The sequence below is a fragment of the Pan troglodytes genome, chromosome 12 (assembly GCF_028858775.2).
Source record: "Pan troglodytes isolate AG18354 chromosome 12, NHGRI_mPanTro3-v2.0_pri, whole genome shotgun sequence".
In the NCBI taxonomy this organism is placed as follows: domain Eukaryota; kingdom Metazoa; phylum Chordata; class Mammalia; order Primates; family Hominidae; genus Pan; species Pan troglodytes.
This window is the reverse complement of record NC_072410.2, coordinates 67,290,286-67,316,001: the sequence shown is the minus strand read 5'-3', so window position 1 is coordinate 67,316,001 and position 25,716 is coordinate 67,290,286. Positions and strand designations below refer to the sequence as shown.

Here is a 25,716-nt window from a genome sequence, read left to right as displayed (position 1 = left end):
ACTTTTTAATAATGAGCCTGAACTTTAGTGCACATTTCTTCTTAAAAATATATGTTGACTATAATACTTCTCTCCCACAAGATCCCTTCTCCCAGTGAAAGAGGCCCTATGATACTGATCTGAAGAACTAGAGGATGTTCTTAGAAGTTTAGGCACAAGGAACTTGTTGTTCATGTTTATAAGTCTACAGAAGAAAAAATAAAAGGTCCCTCTCAATGCCTCTTTAGCAGAAATGCAGACTGCCCAATGTGACCTTCTGCCAGAATGCTAATATACTTTTAAATTGAACTTAAAGGGTTATCACATATTATAATGCTTAGAGATGGGAAAAAAAGAGCCAAACATACACCTTCTGACTTGCACCAACCATGTTTCACAGGACATACTGCCAATTTACTCCTGTAAGTTTCAGAATTCTTCTTGATACATAGATTCAAGCAAATACTAGTTGCTCAGTGTTGAATGGTTGAACCTGATTTGCATTCTCTGGCTTTGAGGTCAAAATTCATGGGGCTTTGGAGTCTGAAAAATCTGGATTTGAATCCAGTAATCCAACTCTGCTATTTATTAGCTGTGTGATCCTAATTTATTTAATGTTTCTGAACCTCAGTTTTCTCATCTAAAAAATGGATATAATACTTATAAAGGATTAGTTGTAAAGATTATGTGCATGTATATATGTGTGTATATATATTTGGGTGTGTGTGTATATATTATTTATGTATATACAACTTATATGAAGTTTTTAGCCCAGTACTTGGCACACAGCACTCAATAAATAGTAGCTATCATGCTTCTTTATTATACTTAGAATTTAGTGTCTTGATCAAACATTATTATATTGAAATAAAGGTTTAAAATTATAATGTAATAAGTCAGATACCACTAGGAAACTTTATTACTACAAATTCTTTTAAAAATACAATTTATAGGTATTTCTTAGTTTAACAAAGTAGGAAACTTGGAAGCTATTTCTAGTTCTAATTCCAAAATTCTACTGAACCATAAAATAAATGATGCAAATTACTGATAGATTCCAATAAAACTTAAAGAAACCTTGAGTTAAAAATATAAAAAAAAATTTGCCTTAATTTAGGTAAACATATTTACCTCACGTAGTGTAACCAACGTTTTTATATCAATAGTTGCTCTTTTCACAAGCTCCTTATTTTCTTTTTCTAGTTCTTTCAGACGGACACAAGATTCTTTATATATACCAATTTCTTTGGATAGGGTTTTGTTTTCTTTTTCCAAATTTCCAATCTTCACATTATTTTCTTCTAATGTGGTATCTTTAATTTCTGCTTGTTGTCGGAGTCTCTTATTTTCCTTCTCCAATTGTTTCTTATCCTTTTCCAGTTGAGAAGTCTCTTGCTCTAATGATTTATTTTCTTTTTCCAGCTGTTCTAGTCTTTTGCTAGATATTTTTAGTTCTTCTAGGTTTTTCTGCAATGTTTGATTTTCCATCTCTAAGTCTTGTAGTTCACTCTCTAATTGCTGGATTTTTTTATTGCTGTTCTCTAAAGTTTTTTGCAGTCTTTGATTTTCTATATCTAAACCCTGGTAGCTAACTTCTAAGCGTTCTGTTTTCTTGAAAGATGCTTTCAGGAGCTCCAAACCCTTCTTAAGTTGCTCTTTTTCACTTTCCAGTTCTTTGTTTTCTAGCTGTAGCTGAGCCATTTTCATGCTTGCACACTTCAAAGATTCTACATTCCTTCGCAGTTCTAAGTTTTCCTCATCAAGTTGGGAATTCTCTTTTTCTAGGGATTCTAACTGAAAGGTCAGATTTTTAAAGCTATCCAATGTTTTTTTTAATTTTCTATTTTCTCTTTCTAGCTCTGAATTTTCTTGTTCTAAGGCCTCAATTTTTTCACAAGTAATTTTTAAATTAGTTATTTTTTTCTGTAATAATTCATTTTCTTTTTCAAGATGATGCAATTCATTTTCAAGTTCTTCAGCTCGTTCTCCTTTTTCTTTATAATGTTCCAATTCTTTTTTAATTTGTCTTTTTTCAAATTCAATCTTGCTTAGTTTGCTACTTGTTTCTTTGATAGATTCATGAAGAATTTTGTTTTCTTTTTCAATGTCTTTCACTCTTGCTTCTGCACTTATCTGGGACCGCTGCCTTAAGGAAGACACTGTTTGATTCAGATGTTCATTTTCCTGTTCCAGTATCTTAATCTAATTTGAAAAGAAAATAATTAAAAGCTGTAATTGAGGAAAAACTAACTATGGTTTATCTCTTCCAAAAACTACCAAGAAAAGGGGAACAAAAAAAGGGTGCTAGAACGTGTCTTACTTTTAATTCTGACAAGTATTTACTGAAGACCACTGTGTACACTTACTGTGAGGTCATTAAAGTTCATGTTTTTAGGAAGTTCACAGTTTAAAGGAACGGTTGAGAAATGTATTTTCTATTAATCATAATGGTCTTCAGATTATTTACAGTTACATGCTTCAAATTCAAATAGGAATACAGGTAACACACACACATACCTCCTTGAGAACATAAGGTTCTACTTTTACTAAGTAACTTTTGCAATGCCTACAGTGGGTCCTCAGTAAATATGTGCTGTATTACATGTGTATATATGGGTTTGTATGTGTGTGTATTCATTCCCAAAAAGAATTCTAAGTAGGAAGCATCAAAATCACAAAAATCACTGGGTACATTTGGGAACTAATTCATCCAATTTATAGCGTGATCTAATACAATGATTCTCAAAATTTAGTGTGTTAAATAATCTCAACAAGCTTGGAAAAATGAAGATTGAAGCTTAGTCTAGAATTTTGGTTCTGTATCTCTAAAGAAACCTTCATTTTTATGGCTGGTCTGAGGACTGTACCTGGATGATATAAACAAATAATTTAACTTCTAAAAAAATTAATGCTCAAGCATGGTGGCTGACACCTATAATCCTAGCACTTCGGGAGGCTGAGGCAGGAATATCACTTCAGCTCAGGGGTTTGAGACCAGCCTGGGGAGCATAGTGATACTTTGTCTCTACCAAAAAATAAAAAAAAAATTAAAAAATTATCTGGGCATGGTGGTGCATGCCTGTAGTCCCAGCTAAGGTGAAAGGATTGCTTGAGCCTAGGTGTTCGAGGTTGCAGTAAGCTATGATTGTGCCACTGCACTCCAGCATGAGTGACAGAGCTGGACCCTGTCTCAAATAAATAAATATTTCAAAAATAAGTCAATTAATCTATGCAGTTCTCAGCTGCCTCAAACATAAAATGAGAATGAACATTAAACACTTGAAAACAAATTTGGTAATATCCAAGACAGTGTGGTTGCCACCACATTTCTCCCTCTTTGGTAGGTCAGAGGACAGCTGCATTTCCTGGCCAACTCCACTCAGGGACTCTAGAATCGGCAGCCCTATTCCACAGACGCTTGAAAGCACAAGTACTGCAAATGCTTATACTAGATGATTATTAAGCACAATGGTAGTTTAAAAAACTCTAAGCTTTCTCTTCAACTTTCCTAAGATACACAGGTTAGAAAATGAGGTAAAATTATAATTACTTTAAAATAAAAAAATTCTAAAATATTTCCCTTTAATGTTTATATGAACATTTTGTTTGCATATATTTTAAATAACTTTTGCTAATAAATTTTAAAATACATTGTTTACTTAGTAAAAAATGTATGAACCTGTCTCTCTGAATTTTCTCTCAGTGTTTCTATTGTTTTTTCAAGCTGAGCTTTCTCCTTCATTAGATCCTTGCTTAAATTCTGACAATTCTGAAGACTTTGCTTTTCTTGAACAATCTCATTTTCAAGAATTTCAACCTAGAGAAAATTAAATCACAAAACAATATGTTAAATATTCTGTAACAGTGAAAACATGTCAAAACAAAACATAATCGCTGAATAAAGGATAAAATAGTGTTAATATCCAAATGCTAAAATTTAAGAAATTAGTATAGAAATTCAAGTAGCATTCCATGCTAATTTCTGTAGCTGTATAAAATATGCAGACATGATTTCTTATCCTTGTACATCTTTTGGGGTAAATTTCACTTTCTAAACACAAAGACAAATCCAGCTGAATAAATGATAATATGCTATATGAGAACTATACAAACTTTATTTAAAGATTCACTTGGCTTGAGTGGATTTGTAAAGTAAAATTTTACGTATACTCAGAGAATTTCAGTGAGCAAGAAGGCAGGAGAAGATATAAAAAGCATGAAGGAAAAGATGATAAACAGTACAGTATAAGCTTAATGAAACAAGAAAGGACTTCCTTTAAGATAAAAAAGAAGGAGAAAAATACTACCATAAAAAAGGGCTAATATTTATATTTTAGGTTCAAATTTCTTTTCAATTACGCATTTTAGAGATGAAAAATACTGGTAGTTAATATGTACAAAATAGCAAATTAAAGTTAAAAATATGCTAAGACTATTGATTTTCCCATTATCATATAACATATTCAAACCAGGCAATTTAAAAAATCAAGAAGACTTTATAAAATATTCTACTGCAAGTTAAATGTTAAATTCTTATGTCAATAATGAAGCACTCTAAAGCAATTTTAATTTTTCTATTTTAACATTAATGGAAATAACTACACACAGAAACAATCTTCCAATAATATTTCCAGCCTGGGCAACAGGGTGAAACGATGTCTCTACCAAAAACAAAACAAAAAACAAAAAAACTTAGCCAGGCATGGTGGCCTGTGCCTGTAGTCCTAGCTACTTGAGAGGCTGAGGTGGGAGGACTGCTTAAGCCTGAGAAGCAGAGGTTGCAGTGAGCTGAGATCGCACCACTGCACTCCAGCCTGGGTGATATAGTGAGACCCTAGCTCGAAATACTACTACCAATAATAATGATGATAATAATAATAATAATATGAAAAGCATCAGGTCAAAAAACTTATCCAATAACTCAATTCAACATTAATTTACAGTTCAGGAAGCTTTCAGCTGTGAATAATTAATCAGGTTCTCACATTACATAGATGGAAATATAAGAATAACAATTATTGAAACTCATTTGTTGTTTTGTATCAATGGGATTGAAGTGAAACATTCAGTTTATAAAAAAATCATTTTTACAATTAATCAAAAATTGCTTGAATCACTAAGAATTTACATATTAAACTTCAAAGCTAATTTCAAAAAGAAACTGTACTCTACAGGCCCAATTTTAATGACAACCAAAATAAAACTGTTCTAAATTCTAAATGGTCATCCTACTTTAACACTATATTGTCAAACGCTTATTAAGATTATTTAGTTAATGGACTGAAGACAATGTAAAAACATTTTTAAACAGTAAAAATCTTACAAGAATACCAAGGAGCCTCTGAATAATCTAAAGCAGTGGTTCTCAAAGCATGATTCCAGGACAGCAGGATGAGCATCACTTAGGAACTTCTTAGAAACAATTCTTAATCATGCATGTTTTTATGATGGGATTCTATTTATGTAGAATTATGTGTGCAGAAAGATATGCAAAAATAAAACACTTGTTCTTGCACAACTAAATATTTCTGTTCAACCAGAGTCTGATTAAGATTCAGGTTTCATAATGCCTAAATTGTGGTCTCTAAATATCATTTCCCACTAAAAGGAATAAGGGCTAATTTTAGAGAAATGGCTGTCTCCAGGTCTGGGACAGAAAATGTTCAAGATGAGCCTAGAATATTTTGTCATGGGAGAAAGCAAGAAAGCTCCCAAGGAGTGCTAAGGCCAGGTCATAAGGATTCAGGACCAAAGCAGCTTTTAAAGAGGCTTCCACTAGCCCGAGTTGAGACAGTAAGAAAAACAAATGCAGTGGATTGAAACAATACAAATATTTTTAAATTCATGGGTTCATAATGACACTAAAGAAACTCACTCACTAGTTCTCTCAAGAAGATATGAGAGAACCAATTCATTATTTGGAAACTGGTAAATGTAACTCCTCTAGCCTTGCTTATTCTTTTTTTTTTTTTTTTTTTTGAGATTTTGAGTCTTGCTCTATGGCCCAGACTGGAGTGCAGTGGCGTGATCTTGGCTCACTTCAACCTCCACCTCCCGGGTTCGAGAGAGATTCTCCTGCCTCATCCTCCCGAGTAGCTGGGATCACCGGCGCCCACAACCACACCCGACTAATTTTTGTACTTTTAGTGGAGACAGGGTTTCACCATGTTGGCTAGGCTGGTCACAAACTCCCGACCTCAGGTTATCCATCTGCCTTGGCCTCCCAAAGTGCTGGGATTACAGGCGTGAGCCCCCGCACCTGGCCAAGATCAGCTAGTAAGTTCTTAATTGCTGAAGCTGAATAATGAGTATAGGGTTCATTCACACCATATTTGTGTATATTTGAAAATTTTCATAACAAGTTAAAATAACATTGAGGGTGCATTTAAAAAGTGGAAAATAAATGGGCTATTTATTTACACTTTTACAAGTATTTTTTAACATTAAAATAAACACTACATTTTAATTTACCTTTTTACTGAGCCTTTGATTTTCTTTTTCCATTTTCAGGATTTTGGAAGCATTGCCTTCTACAGAATCCACAGTAGTCCGAAGTTCTTCTACGGTTTTTGTCAAACTTTGATTTTCCATCTCTAGCTTCAATAATCTACTTGATGTCAACTCATTCACCTCATGGCCCAGGGATTTCTGGGGTGCTATAATATTGAAAAATACACCATTGTATTTACTCTTTACTGTTTTTACTATGTTTACTCTTTACTATTTAAAAAGTTGAGTGTATATGCATTGCATCATCTGATCCTTAACTTTATTAAAAATTCAATGAGGTTATATAAGATAAACAAGATAAAAGAAGTAAATCTTTTTTTTCCTTTTCTTTTTTTCTTTTTTTTAAAGAGACGGGGTCTCTCTCTGTCACCCAGGCTGGAGTGCAGTGATGTGCTCCTAGCTCACTGCAGCCTCAAACGCCTGGTCTGAAGGGATCCTCCCACCTCAGTCTCCCAAGCGGCCGGGACTGCAGGTACAGCCAGCTAATTTTTTTATTTTTTAGTAAAGACTGGGTCTCTGTTACTTAGGCTGGTCTCGAACTCCTGAGCTCAAGCAATCCTCCTGCCTTGGCCTCCCAAAGTGCTGGGATTACAGGCATTAGCCGCTGCAACCAGCTAAGAGATACATGTTTAACTTTTAATGCATCCACAGCATTCTAGTTAAAAAAAGCATAAAGTTTAGATTGAAGAAATTGGAGTTCAAGCAGACCCATTAAATATTTTGCTGATATGAGAACATTAGGATTTACAAATGAAATATGAGACCTACTATTTCAAGAAAGGAAATGAATAAAGGTACTGGAGAGAATTTCCGGGTCTGCTTTTGTGTATGTTTCAAATTCTTCTTCATAAAAACCAAAGAAATACATGCACATCCAACATATCCCCCACCATGCAAAAAATCTCTTCAAAATTAGATAAGCAAATAACCTCCATATTTAAGTAAAGAAAATCTCAATTTTTATTTCCAGCTTTTCTAGTCATGATGTTGTTAATCTTTTACTGAAAGCTGGTATACCGAATAGTTACTGACTTTTAAAATTCCATTAGTTGCCTAAGTCTTTTTTTTAATTAAAAGATTATTTAAATTTAACTATAAACTTACAGGATACATTATTCTAAGTAGCAACTAATGAACGATTAAATGAATTTTGAAAATACAATACTACTTATTTTGGCTAAAAGTTCAAAATGAATATTCTGAACATGCTGAAATTATTTTAAAATCTTTAATCCAGTTCCATTCATTATCCCTTTATAAATTTAATTCTGTTGTATGATATCTATTAAAACACAGTATAGAAACAGTTTAAATACATATTATTCCCTAAGAGTAGCATTATTGTTAATCTACCTGTATTAGGTGTTTTTAAATAGTCACTATGATACACAATAGATCTCTTAAACTTATTCTCATCTAAGTGAAATTTTGTGTCCTTTGACCAACATCTTCCCAATACCCTCAACTCCTTAGCCTCTGGAAACAACCATTTTATTCTCTGTTTCTATGAGTCTGAATTTTTTTTGATACCACATATAAATGAGATCATGCACTATTGTCTTTCTGTGCCTAGCTTAGTTCACTTAACATAATGCCCTTGAAGTTCATCCATATTGTTGCAAATGACAGAATTTCTTTCTTTTTTTTTTTTTGAGACAGAGTCTTGCTCCGTCACCCAGGCTGGAGTGCAGTGGCATGATAGTGGCTCACTGCAACCTCTGCCTCTCGGGTTCAAGCGATTTTCCTGCTTCAGCTCCCAAGCAGCTGGGACTACAGGCGCGCGCCACCACGCTCAGCAAATTTTTTTTGTACTTTCAGTAGAGACGGGGTTTCATCATGTTGGCCAGGATGGTCTTGACCTCGTGATCCGCCCGCCTCGGCCTCCCAAAGTGCTGGGATTACAGGTGTGAGCCACCATGCCCGGTACCCCCCGCCCCCCTTTTTTTTTTCTGGTACAGAGTCTCACTGTGTCACCTAGGCTGGAGTGCAATAGGATGATCTCAGCTCACTGCAACTTCTGCCTCACGGGTTCAAGAGGTTCTCCTGCCTCAGCCTCCCAAGTAGCTGGGATCACAGGTGTGCACCACCACGCCTGGCTAATTTTTGTATTTTCAGCAGAGACGGGGTTTCACCATATTGGTCAGGCTGGTCTTGAACTCTTGACCTCGTGATCCACCCGCCTCGGCCTCCCAAAGTGCTGGGATTACAGGTGTGAGCCACTGCACCTGGCCAGAATTTCATTCTTTTTATGACTGACAAATATTCCATTATGTATATAAACCACGTTTTCTTTATCCATCATTTCATTGACAGACACAGGTTGATTCCATATCTTGACATTTGTGAATAATGCTGCAACAAGCATGGGAATGCAGATATCTCTTTGATATACTGATTTAATGTCCTTTAGATATATACCCAGGAGCAAAACTGCTGAATGCTATGAGAGTTCTATTTCTAATTTTTTGAGGAACCTCCACACCGTTTTCCAGAATGGCTGAACCAGTTTACATTCCCACCTATTCCATAGAAACTTGAAAGCACAAGTACTGCAAACTTTTATACTAGATGATTATTAAACACACTGGCAGTTAAAAAACTTCTAAGATACTTTTAACTTTCCTAAGATACGTGGGTTAGAAAATGAGATAGAAAAGTTCTGAAGCAAATTTTCTGAAATGAAAAGTGACTTAAAAAATTTTTAGTGCCTTTTATTTCTTCTTTTTTTCCCCAAATTCTGTAAATTTTCTGGAAAGTCCCTTGTATAATTTAAAAAATAAAAACTACATACACCACAGTAAAGCAAATATTCAATTCTACAACACCAGCTAAGATCAATTACAAAACAACAGTGACATAATAATAATGATATTTAATACTTGAATGCTTACTATTTACCAGGCACTATTTAAGGGCCTCACAAATATCAACAATTTAATCCTCGAATGCTTACTATTTGCCAGGCACTATTTAAGGGCCTCACAAATATCCACAATTTAATCCTCAGAAGTCTAGATGATATTCACTATTTTGTCCCCACTTAACAAGTAAGGAAATTCTTAACTAACACAGTAATTCTAACTACCTTTAGTAGAAAACACTTAAGTCTGAATTGCTTTCTTTGTAACTCAATTCACAAGGAATATAATTTTTAAAGTTTCACAAATATTTCAAGTAACACAAGTTCAATCACTGAATATCATAACTTACTCTATAGTCAGTACATGGGGCCCCAGAATTTGGAATTAGGTTTTCAAGTATAAAACAGGAAGAACCTAATTGGTAATCAATAGGATGAATCATCTATAGAGGTAATTATTCTGTAAGCACTGGATTATAAAATCTCAAGAGTTTATGTCTACGTCAACATTATGTCCTTGGTGTCTGGTATAGTATTTTACACATTAGGTGCTTAGTAAATATTTGCTGAAGAAATGCAAGTAGAACAATCTAATATTGGGCAAAACTGAGGAGTTTTGAAACTAGTCTAATTTGAATAAACGTGACCTAACTTGTGAATTTTTTTGTAATTTCAAAAATCCATATTAGCATATCCAAAGCTATAATCCAAACAATTGTACATAATCATGTCCAGCTTTAAGAAAGAGGACAAGTCAATGTGAAGCCCAGGAAAAGAGAGCCAAAAGTTAAAATTTACCTGGGGGATCTTACATTAGGTCCATAGTATAACCAGGCTGGGCTGGTTGGCAGGTATAATCTTATAATGGAGACTATACATATTACAAGTAGTCATGAAGATCCTTAAATTAACTAATTCTAACTATATTTTCCTCTGAAAATTTGCCCATTATGCTTTAACTTCCTATTTGGGTTTACCTATAGTCAAAGAACATGCTGACCACTAATACGACTTTTCTGTTCTATTTATTAGATGGCTATATTTCTTAAAATACATTAATAAACTGATATTGCAGCCTCTTAGGATATTAACATGAAATAGTGGCTAAGAAACCAATCAAATCTGTTATTGCATTCATGAAATTCAGTTGTAAGACATGTAAAGCTAGGGACCAGACCCAAGAAAATGCAAACAATATATTACTGTGTGAAATCATATCTATGGAGACGGGTAGTCTTCTGAGATATCTCCCACTGCGGAAAATAAAGAACTGCAAGTAAACACAAATACAACTTCATGATTCGATTATCTATTTAAATTAAAAAAATTCGGAATACCTTCGGAAAGTTCACTAGTTCTGGATATCTGTTCCAGCTCCCAGCCAAGATGTAATGATTCATCCATACTTTGTTTCTGTGCCATTTCCAAAGTCATATTTTCTTCCATTAATTCTTCAATCTTTTTTCTATCCATATCTCGTTCCTTTTTTATTGGCAAGGATTAGGGAGAGAAAAAAAGCTAAGAAACAGTACAATTTTGAGCAAATACTTTATTTCTCACAACTTTTATTTATCAGAAACTCAGTAATAATTATGAGTTCTTTAAATTTTTCAGTTTTGAAGGCAATTATAATTATTACTGGTCATTATACTGATTAAGTGTCTGACATCCTTTTAAGCTGATCTTTGGGGACACAATGAAAATTCTTCTTCATAGTCAACATACTGTTTTAGTGATACAACAAAAGAATTATGAACCAATGCTCAATTTTAGCAATCACATTTCTGTATTTTTAAAGACATGTTTACACAATAGCTTATTTATTGTGGTATTAAAAGGTTGAAGACAACATTAGTAAGTAACATGCTTCTGTAACAAAAGCAGAAATTTCTACTACTTTTATATTTATATAAAGTTGGAGGCATCTAATTTATTTAGCTCTCTCTTCTCTGTTAAAGCCTCAAGGACACTAGCCATCCTTGCCAATACAGGGAAATCAGCTGAATCTTAGAAGTTTTCCTTAAAGGCCATGTAACTGATCTACCTCTTAAAACTTACCATTTCCATATCATGAAGTTTAGCTTTCAGTTGTAAGTTCTCTTTTTCTAATTCATGTAATTTATCAGAACGAGCACGAGTTCCTTCTAGTTGGTCTTCCAACATGGTTTTTGTTTCTAATAAAACTTGATTGTCTTCTTTTAATTCCTATAAACGTTTATCACAAATGTGTTAATATCTGTTAATTTTTTAAAGTTATGGAACATACAGATTATCATAAAACATTAAGCCATCTTTATCAACAGTTCTATGCATGAGTAAACCTACTGAGTAATAGAAATACAATTAATGTTTTCTTGGCTTCCTTTTTACCCCAGAATGCAAACAAAACACTCAGTTCTTAAGATATATAATACTACTATAACTTCACATTAAATTGTCGGGGTATATTTAACTTCCTTAGTCACAAGGATAAGGAATTAACTAAGTACAAGTAGTCTTCCAGATATTTAAGATACAACTCTCCATGGAATCAAGGCTTAATGTATTGACTGAAATAGATTTAAATATTTCTCTGTACTTGGAGCTATAACTTGGAAGTGAAGGGCTTGAGGTTTTTGCAGTAAAATACCAAGACTTAAACCAGAACTCACATAAATCATAAACCAAGGCTCTATTAATAAATATTTTATATAAATACACCTTGAGGAAATCCTTAAAAGTCCCTGCATATGTTTTGAAGACAAGTGTTCACAATTCTATCTTGCTAAGTTATGTACCTATGGTTTCTAAACTAAAGTCTAGAAAAAGTATACTAAGACAGTGGTATTCATGAGAATCCCTTAACAGTGTCATGCATACACAAGTCTTTAAATAACTGGCAAATAATTAATATGTACTCTATCTCTACAGTCCTATTGGGTCTACTTACTGGTAACCTTTAAGCTAAAATGTTCTAACTACTTTCTCTTTATGTTTTCGTTTCTTGATTTTGTATATTTCCTCCTTCTTATCCTAATACTGAAACTGACCAAAATCTCCTGTTTACAGATGAGGAAATTAACTGAGAAAGAAGATACAAGACCTGCCAAATTCTTTTTTTTTTGTTTTGTTTGAGACAGAGTCTCACTCTGTCGCCCACGCTGTAGTGGCGCGATCTCGGCTCACTGCAACCTCCACCTCCTGGGTTCAAGCGATTCTCCTGCCTCAGCCTCCTGAGTAGCTGGGCTTACAGGCATGCGCCACCATGCCCAGCTAATTTTTGTATTTTTAATAGAGACGGGGTTTTGCCACACTGGCCAGGCTAGTCTCGAACCCCTGACCTCAGGTGATCTACCCACCTTGGCCTCCCAAAGTGCTGGGATTACAGAAGTGAGCCACTGTGCCCAGCCTGACCTGTCAAATTCTTGTCAAACTCAACTTCATGTAACACTGAACTGTAACTATCAAGTTAGAATATTTTTTTCATTTGTTTGCATATATATAGACTTCATTAATCTTAATTTAGTGATCTCAGTTAAGAAGCAATCTGAAATATGTTTTGCTTTCACTTTTGGAAAAAAGTCTGAAATAGAAGTAAATATTTTGACTACAAGGGAAGGACTTCAAAGGTCTGCTGTATATATGATGCTAAGAAAAGGAATAAAAGAAAAACCCCAAAGAGTTCAATAAAATTAGTAATATCCATAGATCCCTTTTGTAAAAGTCTAACTAAAAGCAATATGCTAATCTATCATAAAATAAACATACCCAAATGTATTTACTGTTTGTTCACCATTTCAAGAGTTTCTCATGTTTATTAACTGCATTTTAAATGTGTTAAAATTCTAACACAGAAAAAAAAATCATGAATGGTTAATTATGCAACATACCTCAACTCTTGCCTTATAAAATTCAATATCATGTAGTCTCTCTTTATATCTGCTGACTTCACTTTCAAGCTTATCGACTCTGACTGCTTTCTCTCGAAGTGCATCTAATTCATCTCGGTACATTCTGGCAGAGCGAGCATCCGAAAGCAAATTCATGTTCTAAACAAAAATTTAAAATTATATTTTAATTATTTTCTGTTATCAACTTGTTATTCTTTGTTGCACAATTTGAAAATTTATTTGTTTATTTATTTATTTGAGATGGAGTTTCACTCTTGTTGCCCAGGCTGGAGTGCAATGGTGCAATCTCAGCTCACTGCAACCTCCGCCTCCCAGGTTCAAGCACTTCTCCTGCCTCAGCTTCCCAAGTAGCTGGGATTACAAGCTCCCCCCACCATGCCCGGCTAATTTTTGTATTTTTAGTAGAGATGGAGTTTCATCATGTTGGCCAGGCCAGTCTCAAACTCCTGACCTCAGGTGATCCACCTGCCTCAGTCTCCCAAAGTGCTGGGATTACAGGCGTGAGCCACCACACTCGGCTGATAAATTTACTTTAAAAATAAAAAAAGTACATACTTTAAAATGGTGAATTTTATGGTATGTAAATTATATCTAAATTTGTTTTTTAAATGGGGAGATATAAACTTTTTTTCCATTATCTTGGATATGTTACTAAAATTTTTTTAAAACCTTTTTAAAAAAATCGAAGTATTTTAAACATATATATATACATTTATGCTCATATTTTTTAAATATCATGCTATCTGTCAGGAATGTAAAAAATATTCAGGATATTTTAAAATAAGTTAACATCTATGTAACAACCATTTGCAATTAATTTATGGTGAAAAAGTTAATTTTAAAATAAAAGATGGTAAAAATACAGAAAAGGCAAACAATATTACTAAAATAAATCATTAATTACTGTATAGAAGTAAAGTTTCTATAGATATGTTGTGATATACCAAAATCTTGCTGACATTTTTTTAATGCTTCCAAGTAAAATCATTAGTGCATACGTTAATGTCATTTGAGACAAATATTAAAATCCAACCTTTTAAAAGCCTTATTGTAATCCTTTAGGATAGTAGTTCTTAAAGTGTAATCCAGGGTCTTCTGTGGACCCTGAAACCTTTTCAGGGAGTTCAGGAGGTCAAAAGTATTTTCATAATAACCTAAGACATTATTTGTCTTTTTCACTTTCATTCTCTCATGAGGGCACAGTAAAGTTTTCCAGAGGCTACATGGTGTGTGACATCTTAACAGACTAAATGCAGAAACAGCTATGAGAATATAGTAGTAGTAATCTATTAAGCAAGGTATTAAAGAGATCTGCAAAAATGTAAAATAGTACCATTCTTTTAATTATTCTTTGTTTTGGAAAATAATGGTTATTTCATTAAAATACCTATGTTATCTATTCATCTACCTTTTTTTTTTTTTTTTGAGACAGAGTCTCACTCTGTCACACAGGCTGGAGTGCAGCAGTGGCACAATCTCAACTCACTGCAACCTCCACCTCCCAGGTTCAAGCGATTCTTGTGCCTCCGCCTCCCAAGTAGCTGGGATTACAGGTGTGCACCACCACACCCAATTAATTTTTGTATTTTCAGTAGAGACAGAGTTTCGCCATGTTGCCCAGGCTGGTCTTCAATTCCTGGCCTCAAGTGATCTGCCTGCCTTGCCCTTTCAAAGTGCTGGGATTACAGGTATAAGCCACCATGCCCAACCTATTTATTTATTTTAGAGATGGAGTCTAACATGGAATGGGTTAATTTTTTAATGACTTTTTTTTTTCCCTTTGAGACAGGGTCTCACTCTGTCACCCAGGCTGATCACTGGCACATTCACAGCTCACTGCAGCCTCGACCTCCCAGGCTCAAGTGATCTTCCCACCTCAGTCTCCCAAGTAGCTGGGACTACAGGCGAGTGCCCCATTACGTGCAGCTATTTTTTCATTTTTCTGTAGTGATGAGGTTTTGTCACGTTGCCCAGGCAGGTCTTTAACTCCTGGGCTCAAGCAACCCACCTGCCTTGGCCTCCCAAAGTGCTAGGATTATAGGCATGAGCCACTGCGCCCAACCCAAGTGACTTAATTTTTTTTTTTTGAGACGGAGTCTCGCACTGTTGCCCGGGCTGGAGTGCAATGGCGTGATCTCGGCTTGCTGCAACCTCCACCTCCCGGGTTCAAGCGATTCTCCTGCCTCAGCCTACTGAGTAGCTGGGATTACAGGTGCCCACAATCACGTCCGGCTAATTTTTGGTATTTTTAGTAGAGACAGGGTTTCACTATGTTGGCCAGGCTGGTCTCGAACTCCTAACCTCTTGATCCACCTGCCTCAGCCTCCCAAAGTGCTGGGATTACTGACGTGAGCCACCGCACCTGGCCAGACTTAAGTTTTTAAAACTTCATAATTTTAGTTTCTAATATGGTAAATACCAATAGATATAATCCACATTAAACCAATCCTCATTAATTTTTAACAGTGGTGAGGAGGCTTGAGACCAAAAAGACTGCTTTAGAGAGAACCTTTAGAGAAAACTACTGCTTTAGAGAGAACCAACACACGTAAAAAAACCCTGCTGCCAACAAGTAGAAAAGCAGCCCCAGCATGTCTAGAAATAAAGACTATGAAGCCCAGTCTCATTTATCTATGAAGGTCCCAGTTTATGATCCTACAATTACAGTATTCCCTGCATCTAAAATGTCAGGTATGGGGAAGTTAAGGGAAGAAACAACTATCCAGCCTTATCCTAATCCTTAGCACTTATGGATTAAAGAGCTCATACACTAACCCCAAATAAAAATGAAACATTAGAGTGATTGTAAAAGTGAACTATTAATTACTCTTGGTTTAAGGTGAAAAAAGAAGAAGCTGCTGTAAAATAAAGATACTTTTTAAAAAGTTTTAATCTTATTTAATAGGAAAAGTGAAAAAAATCAAAAAGCATTCTATTACATATAAGTTAGCATAAAGCACTATCAGGGAGCAGAGACACAGAGAGATACACGTAAAGAGCACAGTTTACAGTAGAGGTGTTCTAGCTTCCAAGGCCACAGAAGCCAAACACATCAAAAAGAAAAATGTGGAACTACCCCAGTCCTAAGTAGCTCTTTTGAATCTTAGCAGAGTTTGAACAGCATTAATATGGAAGAAAGTTTGGCTCTGACATTTTTGAAGAGAGAGACTCTGAAAAAGTCATCCAATCTCTTGAAGCCTCAGGAACCTCTTTTATTTACATAAAGCATTGAAGTAAAGGTTATAAATTACAAGGAAGAAAATCAATTTCCAATTACTTGGTGGCCCTAAATAATAGATATTCCAGGTACAAACCTCTTGTTGCAGCCTTTTGAGTTCTATTTCCATTTGCTCAAGTTCTTGTTTACAATCCAACAACTGTTCAGTCTTTTCCTCCCTTAAATGCAAAAATATATTCATTAAGTATACTATTTTTGAAAACTGTGATCATCATCTGCGTTAATATAAATGTATCATCATCACTAAATAACTAGTTGGACATAGTATTAGCCATAACCCTAATCTAGAAGAGAAAAAAAAAAGATAGATATTAGGAATTTATATAATTAGATGCTATTAATAAAACCTCTTCCCTAATGTTTTCCAAAGGCTAATGTTCTCATAGTATGTAATACAGTTTTTCTCTTTCTCTCTTTTCATCTTTCCTGCCCTTCCATTTCCACTCTTCTTTCTCTCTTCCTCACTCTCTGCAGTCATAGACAGTTAAGCTAAGAATTTTTTTTGAGATGGAGTCTGGCCCTGTCACCCAGGCTGGAGTGCAATGGCGCAAACTTGACTCACTGCAACCTCTGCCTCCCAGGTTCAAGCAATTCTCCTGCCTCAGTAGCTGGGATTACAGGCGCCCGCCACTATGCGGGCTAATTTTTTTATTTTTAGTAGAGACGGGGTTTCACCATGTTACTCAGGCTGGTCTCAAATTCCTGACCTCAGATGCCACCCGCCTTGGCCTCCCAAAGTGCTGGGATTACAGGCGTGAGCCACCGTGCCCAGCCTAAGCTAAGAATTTTTATGCAAGGCAGTTCTACCTGTGTCTAAGATTTGTAAGGGTCTCCAACTATTTTCAACATTTACAATGGCTGAAAGGAAATTACATACTTCCAATTGCCATAAGATACTAAAATCTTTACTTCGCTATTGGTTTCTGCCCTGTAGCCTATAAACATCCTCAAATTTCTTCTATTAGTTTTTCTCTTAGAATTGCTTTACTTCTAATCTCCCATTTTCTCTCTCTCCTTCACAGTCAAGCTCCTTAAAATAAGCCTCCACTTACTATCTCTACTTTTCTACCTTCTGTTCTTTAATAATAAAGTAAATGTTCACTGTATAGAACTTATTGTTCTCATCTCCTCGTGCCCTTACATTTTTCAAAACCATTATATATTAATATATATTATAAAATATAATGTGTATATTATTTAAAATATATTATTAAAATATATGTATGTATATATTTTAAGAGACAGGGTTTCGCTCTGACGCCCAAGCTGGAGTGCAGTGGCATGATCACAGCTCACTGCAACCCTGAACTCCTGGACTCAAGTGATCCTCCTGCCTCAGCGTCCGGAATAGCTGGGACCATAGGCATGTGCCACCACTTCTGGCTAATTTTTTGTAGACACGGGGTCTCACTCTGTTGTCCAGGGTGGTCTTGAGCTCCTGGCCTCAAGCAATCTTCCTGCCTCAGCCTCCCAAAGCACTGGGATTACCGGCATGAGCCATGGTGCCCAGCCCAAAACCGTAATTTTTAATGGTAGAAAAATATTCCCTTTGCTAGAGAAACCATACTTTACTAAGTGGATTCCATTTTTCATTGTACTATATAATCTTTTAGTAAATAAGCTCATTACTACACATAAAATCCTGTGTATTTCAGGATAGTTTTCTTTTTCTTTTCTTTTTTAAGAGAGAGGATGTCACTATGTTGCCCAGCCTTGCTTTGAACTCTTAGGCCCAAGAATTCCACCTCAGCCTCTTAAGTAACTGGGACTACAAGTGCACACTGCTGTGCCTGGCTTTTAGGACAGATTTCTAAAAGTGCATTACAAGTTAAAAGGCATTTGAAACACATTAAGTTTCCCTTTTCTGAACTGCTTGGGACCCAGAAGTATTTAGAATTTTTTTCAGGTTTTTTTTTCCCTCCGTTTGAGACAGAGTCTGACTCTGTTACCCAGGCTAGAGTGTAGTGGTGCAGTCCCAGCTCACTGCAGCCTTGACCTCCTGGTTCAGGTGATCCTCCTGCCTCAAGCTCCCACGTAGCTGGGACCACAGACACATGCCACCACACCCCTAATTTTTAAAAATTATTTGTAGAGACGGGTCTCCCTGTGTTGCCCAGGCTGGTCTCAAACTCCTGAGCTCAAGCAATCCTCTTGCCTCAGCCTCCCAAAGTGCTGGAATTATAGGCGTAAGCCACCATGCCCTGCCTCATTTTAACCATTTTTAAACATATAATTCAGCGGCATTAATTATGTTCACAATGTTGAATGTTGGCCATTCATCTGTTAACACGCAGAATTCAAAACAGATGTCTACAGAAAAATATGCACCTGAATGTTCATAGCAGCATTATTCATAATAGCCAAAAACTGGAAAGAATTCAAATGCCTGTCAACCAAAAAATGGCTAATCAAAATGCGGTATATCCATTCAGTGGAATATTACTCAACTCTAAAAAGAATAAAGTATTGATACATGCTACAACATGGATGAACCTGGAAAACATGCTAAATAAATGAAGCCAGTCACAAAAGGCACGTATTGTATGATTCCATTTATACAATAAAATGTCCAGAATAGGCAAAGTCATGTAAACAGAAAGCAGATTAGTGATTGCCAGGAGCTGAGGGCAAAGGAGGACAGACAGTGACTGTTACTGAATATGGGGTTTCTTTTTGCGGTGATGAAAATGTCATGAAATTGGTGTGTGGGCTGGGCACAGTGGCTCACTCCTGTAATCCCAGCACTTTGGGAGGCTGAGGCAGTGGATCAGAAGGTCGGGAGCTCAAGACCAGCCTAACTAACAAAGTGAAACCCTGTCTCCACTAAAAATACAAAAATTAGCCAGGCGTGGTGGTGCATGCCTGTAATCCCAGCTACTCAGGAGGCTGAGGCAGAATTGCTTGAACCCAGGAGGCAGAGGTTGTAGTGAGCCGAGATCACGCCATTGCACTCCAGCCTGGGCAACAGAGTGAGACTCCATCTCAAAAAAAAAACACAAAAAAACACAAAAAAACAAGAAATTGGTGTGTGATGACTGTACAACTCTATGAATAAACTCTATGAAAAAAACCACTGAATTGTTCACTCTAAAAGGATGAATTTTCTGACCTGCGAATTATATCTCAATAAGTCTTTTATTTTTCTGAAAAATAATGAATAGTTTATATTAGAAAAATTATTTCAAAACATGGGATTTATGGAGGCAGAGTTAAAGGGAGTCTTTGGTAGTATTAACTACTGCATAAAAGTGAAATTGCTATTTTAAATTTAAAAATTACTTTTTTCACTCATATCACAAATTATACTTTTACTCTATATGTTTATAAATCAAAAGCAATTATATCATAATGTACTGCCCCATAAATGAGTATGCTGTTAATTTGCACTTTCTGATTGTAATTACTTATTGTATAGTTTCCATTTGGTATAAGGCAACCTGCTGTTTTTGTCTACCATGATTTCTGCACTTCATTCACTTTAGTAGAGATCTGTCCCAATAAAAAGAACTAATAGGAGATTTACTTCTTTTTAATAATAGAAGAAATCCATAAAGAAACACATTTTCAAAGGGCAACGAAGATATTAGATGGTATTTGTTGAAAAGCTAGTTACCGGGAATACTATTTACAATACTGGCACATTTATTTACCCATTAAAAATATCCATTTACATTTTCTAATCAGTATTAGAAAACCAAATTTCATCAATCTCCTCAAGTTGTTTGGAATTTTAATATACTCTATGTCCAAGTAAATTTTATTTAAAAATTAAATTTGAACATAGTGCAAAACCTTAAACGAATTCACAGCCATCATTACGGTTCTAATTGCATGCTTTATCTAAAGACTGGAGAAGATTGTGCTAAATTATATAGAGCAAACTAGTGTTCACTATTTAGACTATCCATTAACTGCCAGTCAAACTAATAACAGCAATCTCTTCCCTAATTTTCCTGGTGCAGCTGTTTATAGAATATCCTGGGCGTGTTCATTTCAATAGATACATAATAATGCAGACATCCACAAATGAAAGCTGTTATTTTTTATTTTCAAATTTTCCTATGGACTGTAATATTTTTTCTGCCTTGCATATTCAATCACTTTCTTTAACTACTTTAAATAATCAGTAAATAAATTTAATTGCTACACTGTGGTTTTAAATTTAAAATCTATATTCTGAAGCTCAAATTCCAAGAAACCAAACCAAAAAAAAAAAAAAAAAAGCCCCCACAACAAAAATCCTTTGTTCTTTTAAAAGTATAAAATAAAAACAAATCTCCAGCAGAGACTGATCACATCTTTACTTGTGGTTCACCAAGGAATGCCTACGTAACATTTACACTTACTTTTCTGTAATGGTCTTAAAATTAAGAAAATACAATTTCATCAGTACTAACCAAATCTGAATGCAGTCATGCATCGTTTAAGTATGGGAATACACTCTAACGAGTTAGGCGATTTCATCACTGGGCAAACATCACAGAGGATATAGTACTTACACAAATCTAGATGGTAATAGCCTACCTAGGCTATATGGTATAGCCTATTGCTTCTCAAACTTATACAGCATGTGACAGTACTGAATACTGTAGGCAACTGTAACACAATGGTTAAGTATTTGTGTTTTTAAGCATATCTAAACATAGGAAAGGTACAGTAAAAATAAGGTATAAAAGATAAAAAAATGGTACTTTTTTTTTTTTTGAGACAGAGTCTCGCTCTGTCAGCCAGGCTGGAGTGCAGTGGTGTGATCTTGACTCACTGCAACTTCCACCTCCTGGGTTCAAGCGATTCTCCTGCCTCAGCCTCCCAGGTAACTGGGACTACCACCACGCCTGGCTAATTTTTGTATTTTTAATAGACACAGGGTTTCACCATGTTGGCCAGGCTGGTCTTGAACTCCTGACCTCAAGTGATCCACCTGCCTCGGCCTCCCAAAGTGTTGGGATTACAGGCATGAGCCACTGCACCAGCCATGTTTTTAATATAATAAACTTTAAAATTTTTAAACTTAACTCTTTTATAATAATGTTTAGTAACGTTTAGTTTAAAACATAAACACATTGTACAACTGTACAAAAATATTTTCTTTCTTTATATCCTTATGCTTTTTTTCTTTCTTTTTTTGAGACAGAGTCTCGCTCTGTCACCCAGGCTGGAGTGCAGTGTCACCATCTCGGCTCACTGCAACCTCCACCTCCCTGATTCAACCAATTCCCCTGCCTCAGCCTCCCAAGCAGCTGGGATTACAGGCGCACCCCACCATGCCCGGATAATTTTTTTGTATCTTCTAGTAGAGACGGAGTTTCACCATGTTGGCCAGACTGGTCTTGAACTCCTGACCTCAGGCAATCCACCCGCCTCAGCCTCCCAAAGTGCTGGGATTACTGGTGTCAACCACCGCGCCTGGCCTATATCCTTACTCTATAAGCATTTTTCTTTTCTTTTTTTACTTTTAAACTTTTTTGTTAAAAACCAAGACACGCACTAGCCTAGGCCTACACAGGGTCAGGAACATCAAGGCATTACTAGATGATAGAGATTTTTCAGCACCATTGTAATGTTACAGGACCACCATCATATATGTGGTCCATTGTTAACTGAAATGTCGTTATGTGGCACATGACTGTATTTACCTTTACTAAGTACGTAACTCAGGCATTTCAATGCAAGATACATACACAAAACTATTTTTTGGTAATAGCATAATGCGAAGAACTCAGTCTTTTAAAACATTAAATTTTGGGGGGGAGAATAGGTGTAAAACATTAATTTTAAAAGAGTTATTAGACTTATTGATCTCCATCAGTAGTTCCTAGTAATTTGGATTTCAAGGAATATAAAGACAAAAAATTAAGAGCCCCAATTTGCCAAATGAGGACATTATTTTATTTAAAAAAATACATACTAGAATGCTAGAAAGGCCATAAATCCAGAATAAAAGGCATCCTTTAAACTGTTAAGATTTAACAATAGGAAAACCTTATGCCAACCTCCTTATTTTTCTCATTTTGACACATACTTGTGAAAACACTGACACAAGCTAGCAATATTTCCATAAGCTTAAAAATATTGTTTAGGTCACCTTTGGGACCATATAAATTCAATGAACCTCAAAAATCAGCAACTTACAATTCCTGCCTAAGCCTTCTTATCTTGGCTTTAGCATCTGCCAGTTCCACCGACAGATGTTGTCGACTTTCTGTTCGCTTCATGCCTGGAGAACCACAGGGTGATTGTGCAGATGAAGAGGCATGGGGTAGAAAATGGAGACCATCCCGCTCTTCAGAGAGTTCTATGATAGTCTAGAAATACACACAGAATCACTTTCAGTATTCTACATATTAGCAAACTAAACACATCAACATGATCCACTAGGTCTAAGAATTGTACTGCCATATCAAAAACAATTCACTGGTCAAAAACATCTTAACTATCATATTTAGTTGTCATTGTTAACTTTCATTCAACAGTTCATGCATGGGCTACTTAGCAAATGACACTTAACAAGATAATAATGCTTTTCCCTTCCTAGTTTTTTATTTATTTATTTATTTATTTTTAAAGTTCTGGGGTACACGTGCAGGGTATGCATGTTTGTTACATAGGTAAATGTGTGCCATGGTAGACTGCTGCACCTAAAAACCCATCACCTAGTTATTAAGCCCAGCATGCATTAGCTCTTTTCCCTAATGTTTTCCCGACCTGGCCTCCCCTGACAGGCTCCGGTGAGTGTTCTTCCCCTCCCTGTGTCCGTGTATTCTCATTGTTCAGCTTCCACTTATAAGTGAGAACCTGTGGTGTTTGCTTTTCTGTTCCTGCATTAGTTTGCTGAGGATAATGGCTTCCAGCTTCATCCATGTCCCTGCAAAGGACATGATCTCATTCCTTTTCATGGCTGCATAGTATCCCATGGTTTATATGTAACACAGTTTCTTTATCCAATCTATCATTGAGGGCATTTGGGTTCATTCCATGTCTTTACTATTTTTCCCTTCCTAGTTTTTTTAACAAAAGAAATCAATTATGATGAAAATGATTAGATTAGACAGCCAGTGTTGGAAAGGCATAAAAGACCTGTTGACACAGAAAAGAAATAAACCCAAAAGTGATTTGGCCAGAACTATGTTGTCCAATGTAACAGCCAGTAGCATAGGTAGCTATTTAATTAAAAATTTTTTAAGTTAAAAATTCAGTTCCGGGCCGGGCACAGTGGCTCACACCTGTAATCCCAGCACTTAGGGAGGCCGAGGAGGGCAGATCATGTGAGGTCAGAAGTTCAAGACCAGCCTGACCAACATGGTGAAATCCCACATGTACTAAAAATACCAAAAAATTAGCTGGGCATGGTGATGCGCACCTGTAATCTCAGCTACCCGGGAGGCTGAGGCAGGAGGTTACAATGGGCCAAGATTGCTCCACTGCACTCCAGCCTGGGTGACAGAGTGAGACTTCATCTCAAAAAAATAAAATAAAATAAAATTCAGTTCCTTAGTCACACTAGCCACATTTCAAGTGCACACAGTCATTACTGTATGCACTGGGACAGCCCAGAAATACAATCTTGGACAGCCCAGAAATACAATCTTGCCATCACCGCAGAATTGGACAGCACTGTTCTTGAATTATGAACAGGGTTCTTGGAGGGTCCTAACAATACCTCAAAGGTTTAGCTCAATCTCTTTACTCTGCAGTAAGTAACTGAGGCACAGTGATTGATTTCTCCATAATCACACAACTAGCTAATACGCCATGACTCCAGGCCAGTCTAACTCCACATCTTATGCTCTAATAGTAGTTCCAATCTGCTTCCTATCTCAAAGACAGATTCCTTCCTTCCTTCTGCTTCCCATCTCAAAAATTCCTTCCATCCTTCCTTCTTTCCTTCCTTCCTCCCTCCCTCCCTCTCTCTCTCTCTCCCTCTCTCCCTCTTCTCTCTCCTCTCTCTCTTTCTTTCCCCTCCATGGGACACAAACCTCCCTTTCATTTTCCTAAGTCTAAACTTTAAGGGCTATATGTACCTATTCCTCCATTCCCCTGATTTTCCTTTTGTTATCTGTAAATTCTCTTACTCTAAACCAATTTCTCAGGTTTTTCTTTCAAACTTCTCAGGCAAATAAACTGTCTTATATAGCAATTTCAGCTGTACTACTATTCTAGAAAGAATGGGTGGGGTTACCACCTTGGGATCATGAAATAAGCATCCTTGCTTTATTTCTCATCGCCAAGTCTTATCTGCCTTCCCTGAATCATTACTTTTTCTTTTTTCAACATCTACCAGAATTCATTTCTTTATCCTCACGATACATTTCAGCACCTGTATCAAGGTCTGTCTTACCTTCCTGCCAGTAACTATTGCTTTCCGATTCCAGTATGTCTGTTGATGAACCTCAGAATGTTACCTCCCATTTTTCTCCCTACTAATTTCATGTCTACTCCTTATTCAATACATACAGTTTTCTCCAGCAAACAAAGCAATTCTTCTATTGTAGCATGCCTCCTTTACTATCATTTTCCTATGTCACCATATCTACTCCTGAACCTTTAATCACTCAACTCCTCCCCACTTTTACTCAGTCCAAGAGATTATTCCTGGCTACTTTAGAGTTCCTACTCGGCCTGGAATTATAATTAAGCCCTTAAATGTCATCCTTACTGTGCTGTTACTGACTAACTCTTTGCAGAAAAAGAAAAAGGAATTAACATTTATAGAACTTGTGAGGGATTTTCCAACATGATCTCATCCAATACTATAATTTGCAATAGAGGTATTATGCCAGTTTTAGACATGATAAAACTTAGGCTCATATGGATTAAATAACTTAACCAAAGTCACCCAACCAATGATATGGATAGCAGAGATTCAAATTCAAGTTTGACTCTAACGCTGTTATCCTCCTGATCCACCATCAGTTTTCTCTATTTTTGCTCCAAGATGATAAAGCTCTAACAGAAAAACAAGAAGTTACACAGTCCTACTACAGATCTTGCTATCCATTTTCAATCAAACTCTCTCTACTGCCCATCTATCCTTTTATTGAAATCTTGCTGATTTCCTTTCAAATTTCCCTATGATGACTATGTAAATGTATTACCTTTTCTCTACTTAAGCCTCCAACTGCAAACTGCTATCATTACTTCCAGTAAATGACCTCTCCTCCAATTTGCCAAAGAAACAAAACCACGTGGGATTAACTCCTTTATTCTTATGCATTTTTTTGCTCCTAATAGATAATCCT

General features: G+C 36.0%; 1 protein-coding gene and 1 long non-coding RNA gene across 25 annotated transcripts in view; one reads left to right on the top strand and one right to left on the bottom strand.

The window, feature by feature from the left end:
• The window catches only part of CCDC88A (coiled-coil domain containing 88A), a 131,058-nt gene that overhangs the window by 44,214 nt on the left and 61,128 nt on the right, over positions 1–25,716 (bottom strand). For all 24 annotated transcript variants that reach the window (XR_010149137.1, XM_009442476.5, XM_009442477.4 and 21 more), the window contains 8 exons: positions 22,610–22,782; positions 16,554–16,635; positions 13,219–13,377; positions 11,408–11,554; positions 10,687–10,831; positions 6,451–6,635; positions 3,659–3,796; positions 1,111–2,181 (listed from right to left, as the gene is read on the bottom strand). Coding sequence is in view for 23 of the 24 variants with exons in the window: in XM_009442476.5 (XP_009440751.1) it covers positions 1,111–2,181; positions 3,659–3,796; positions 6,451–6,635; positions 10,687–10,831; positions 11,408–11,554; positions 13,219–13,377; positions 16,554–16,635; positions 22,610–22,782 (2,100 nt within the window). In the remaining variant the exon portion in view is untranslated. The remainder of the gene's footprint in view (positions 1–1,110; positions 2,182–3,658; positions 3,797–6,450; positions 6,636–10,686; positions 10,832–11,407; positions 11,555–13,218; positions 13,378–16,553; positions 16,636–22,609; positions 22,783–25,716) is intronic.
• On the top strand, positions 6,183–6,674 carry LOC134807818 (uncharacterized). The gene is made up of 2 exons (XR_010149138.1): positions 6,183–6,255; positions 6,490–6,674. It is a non-coding gene; the product is annotated as an uncharacterized LOC134807818 (long non-coding RNA).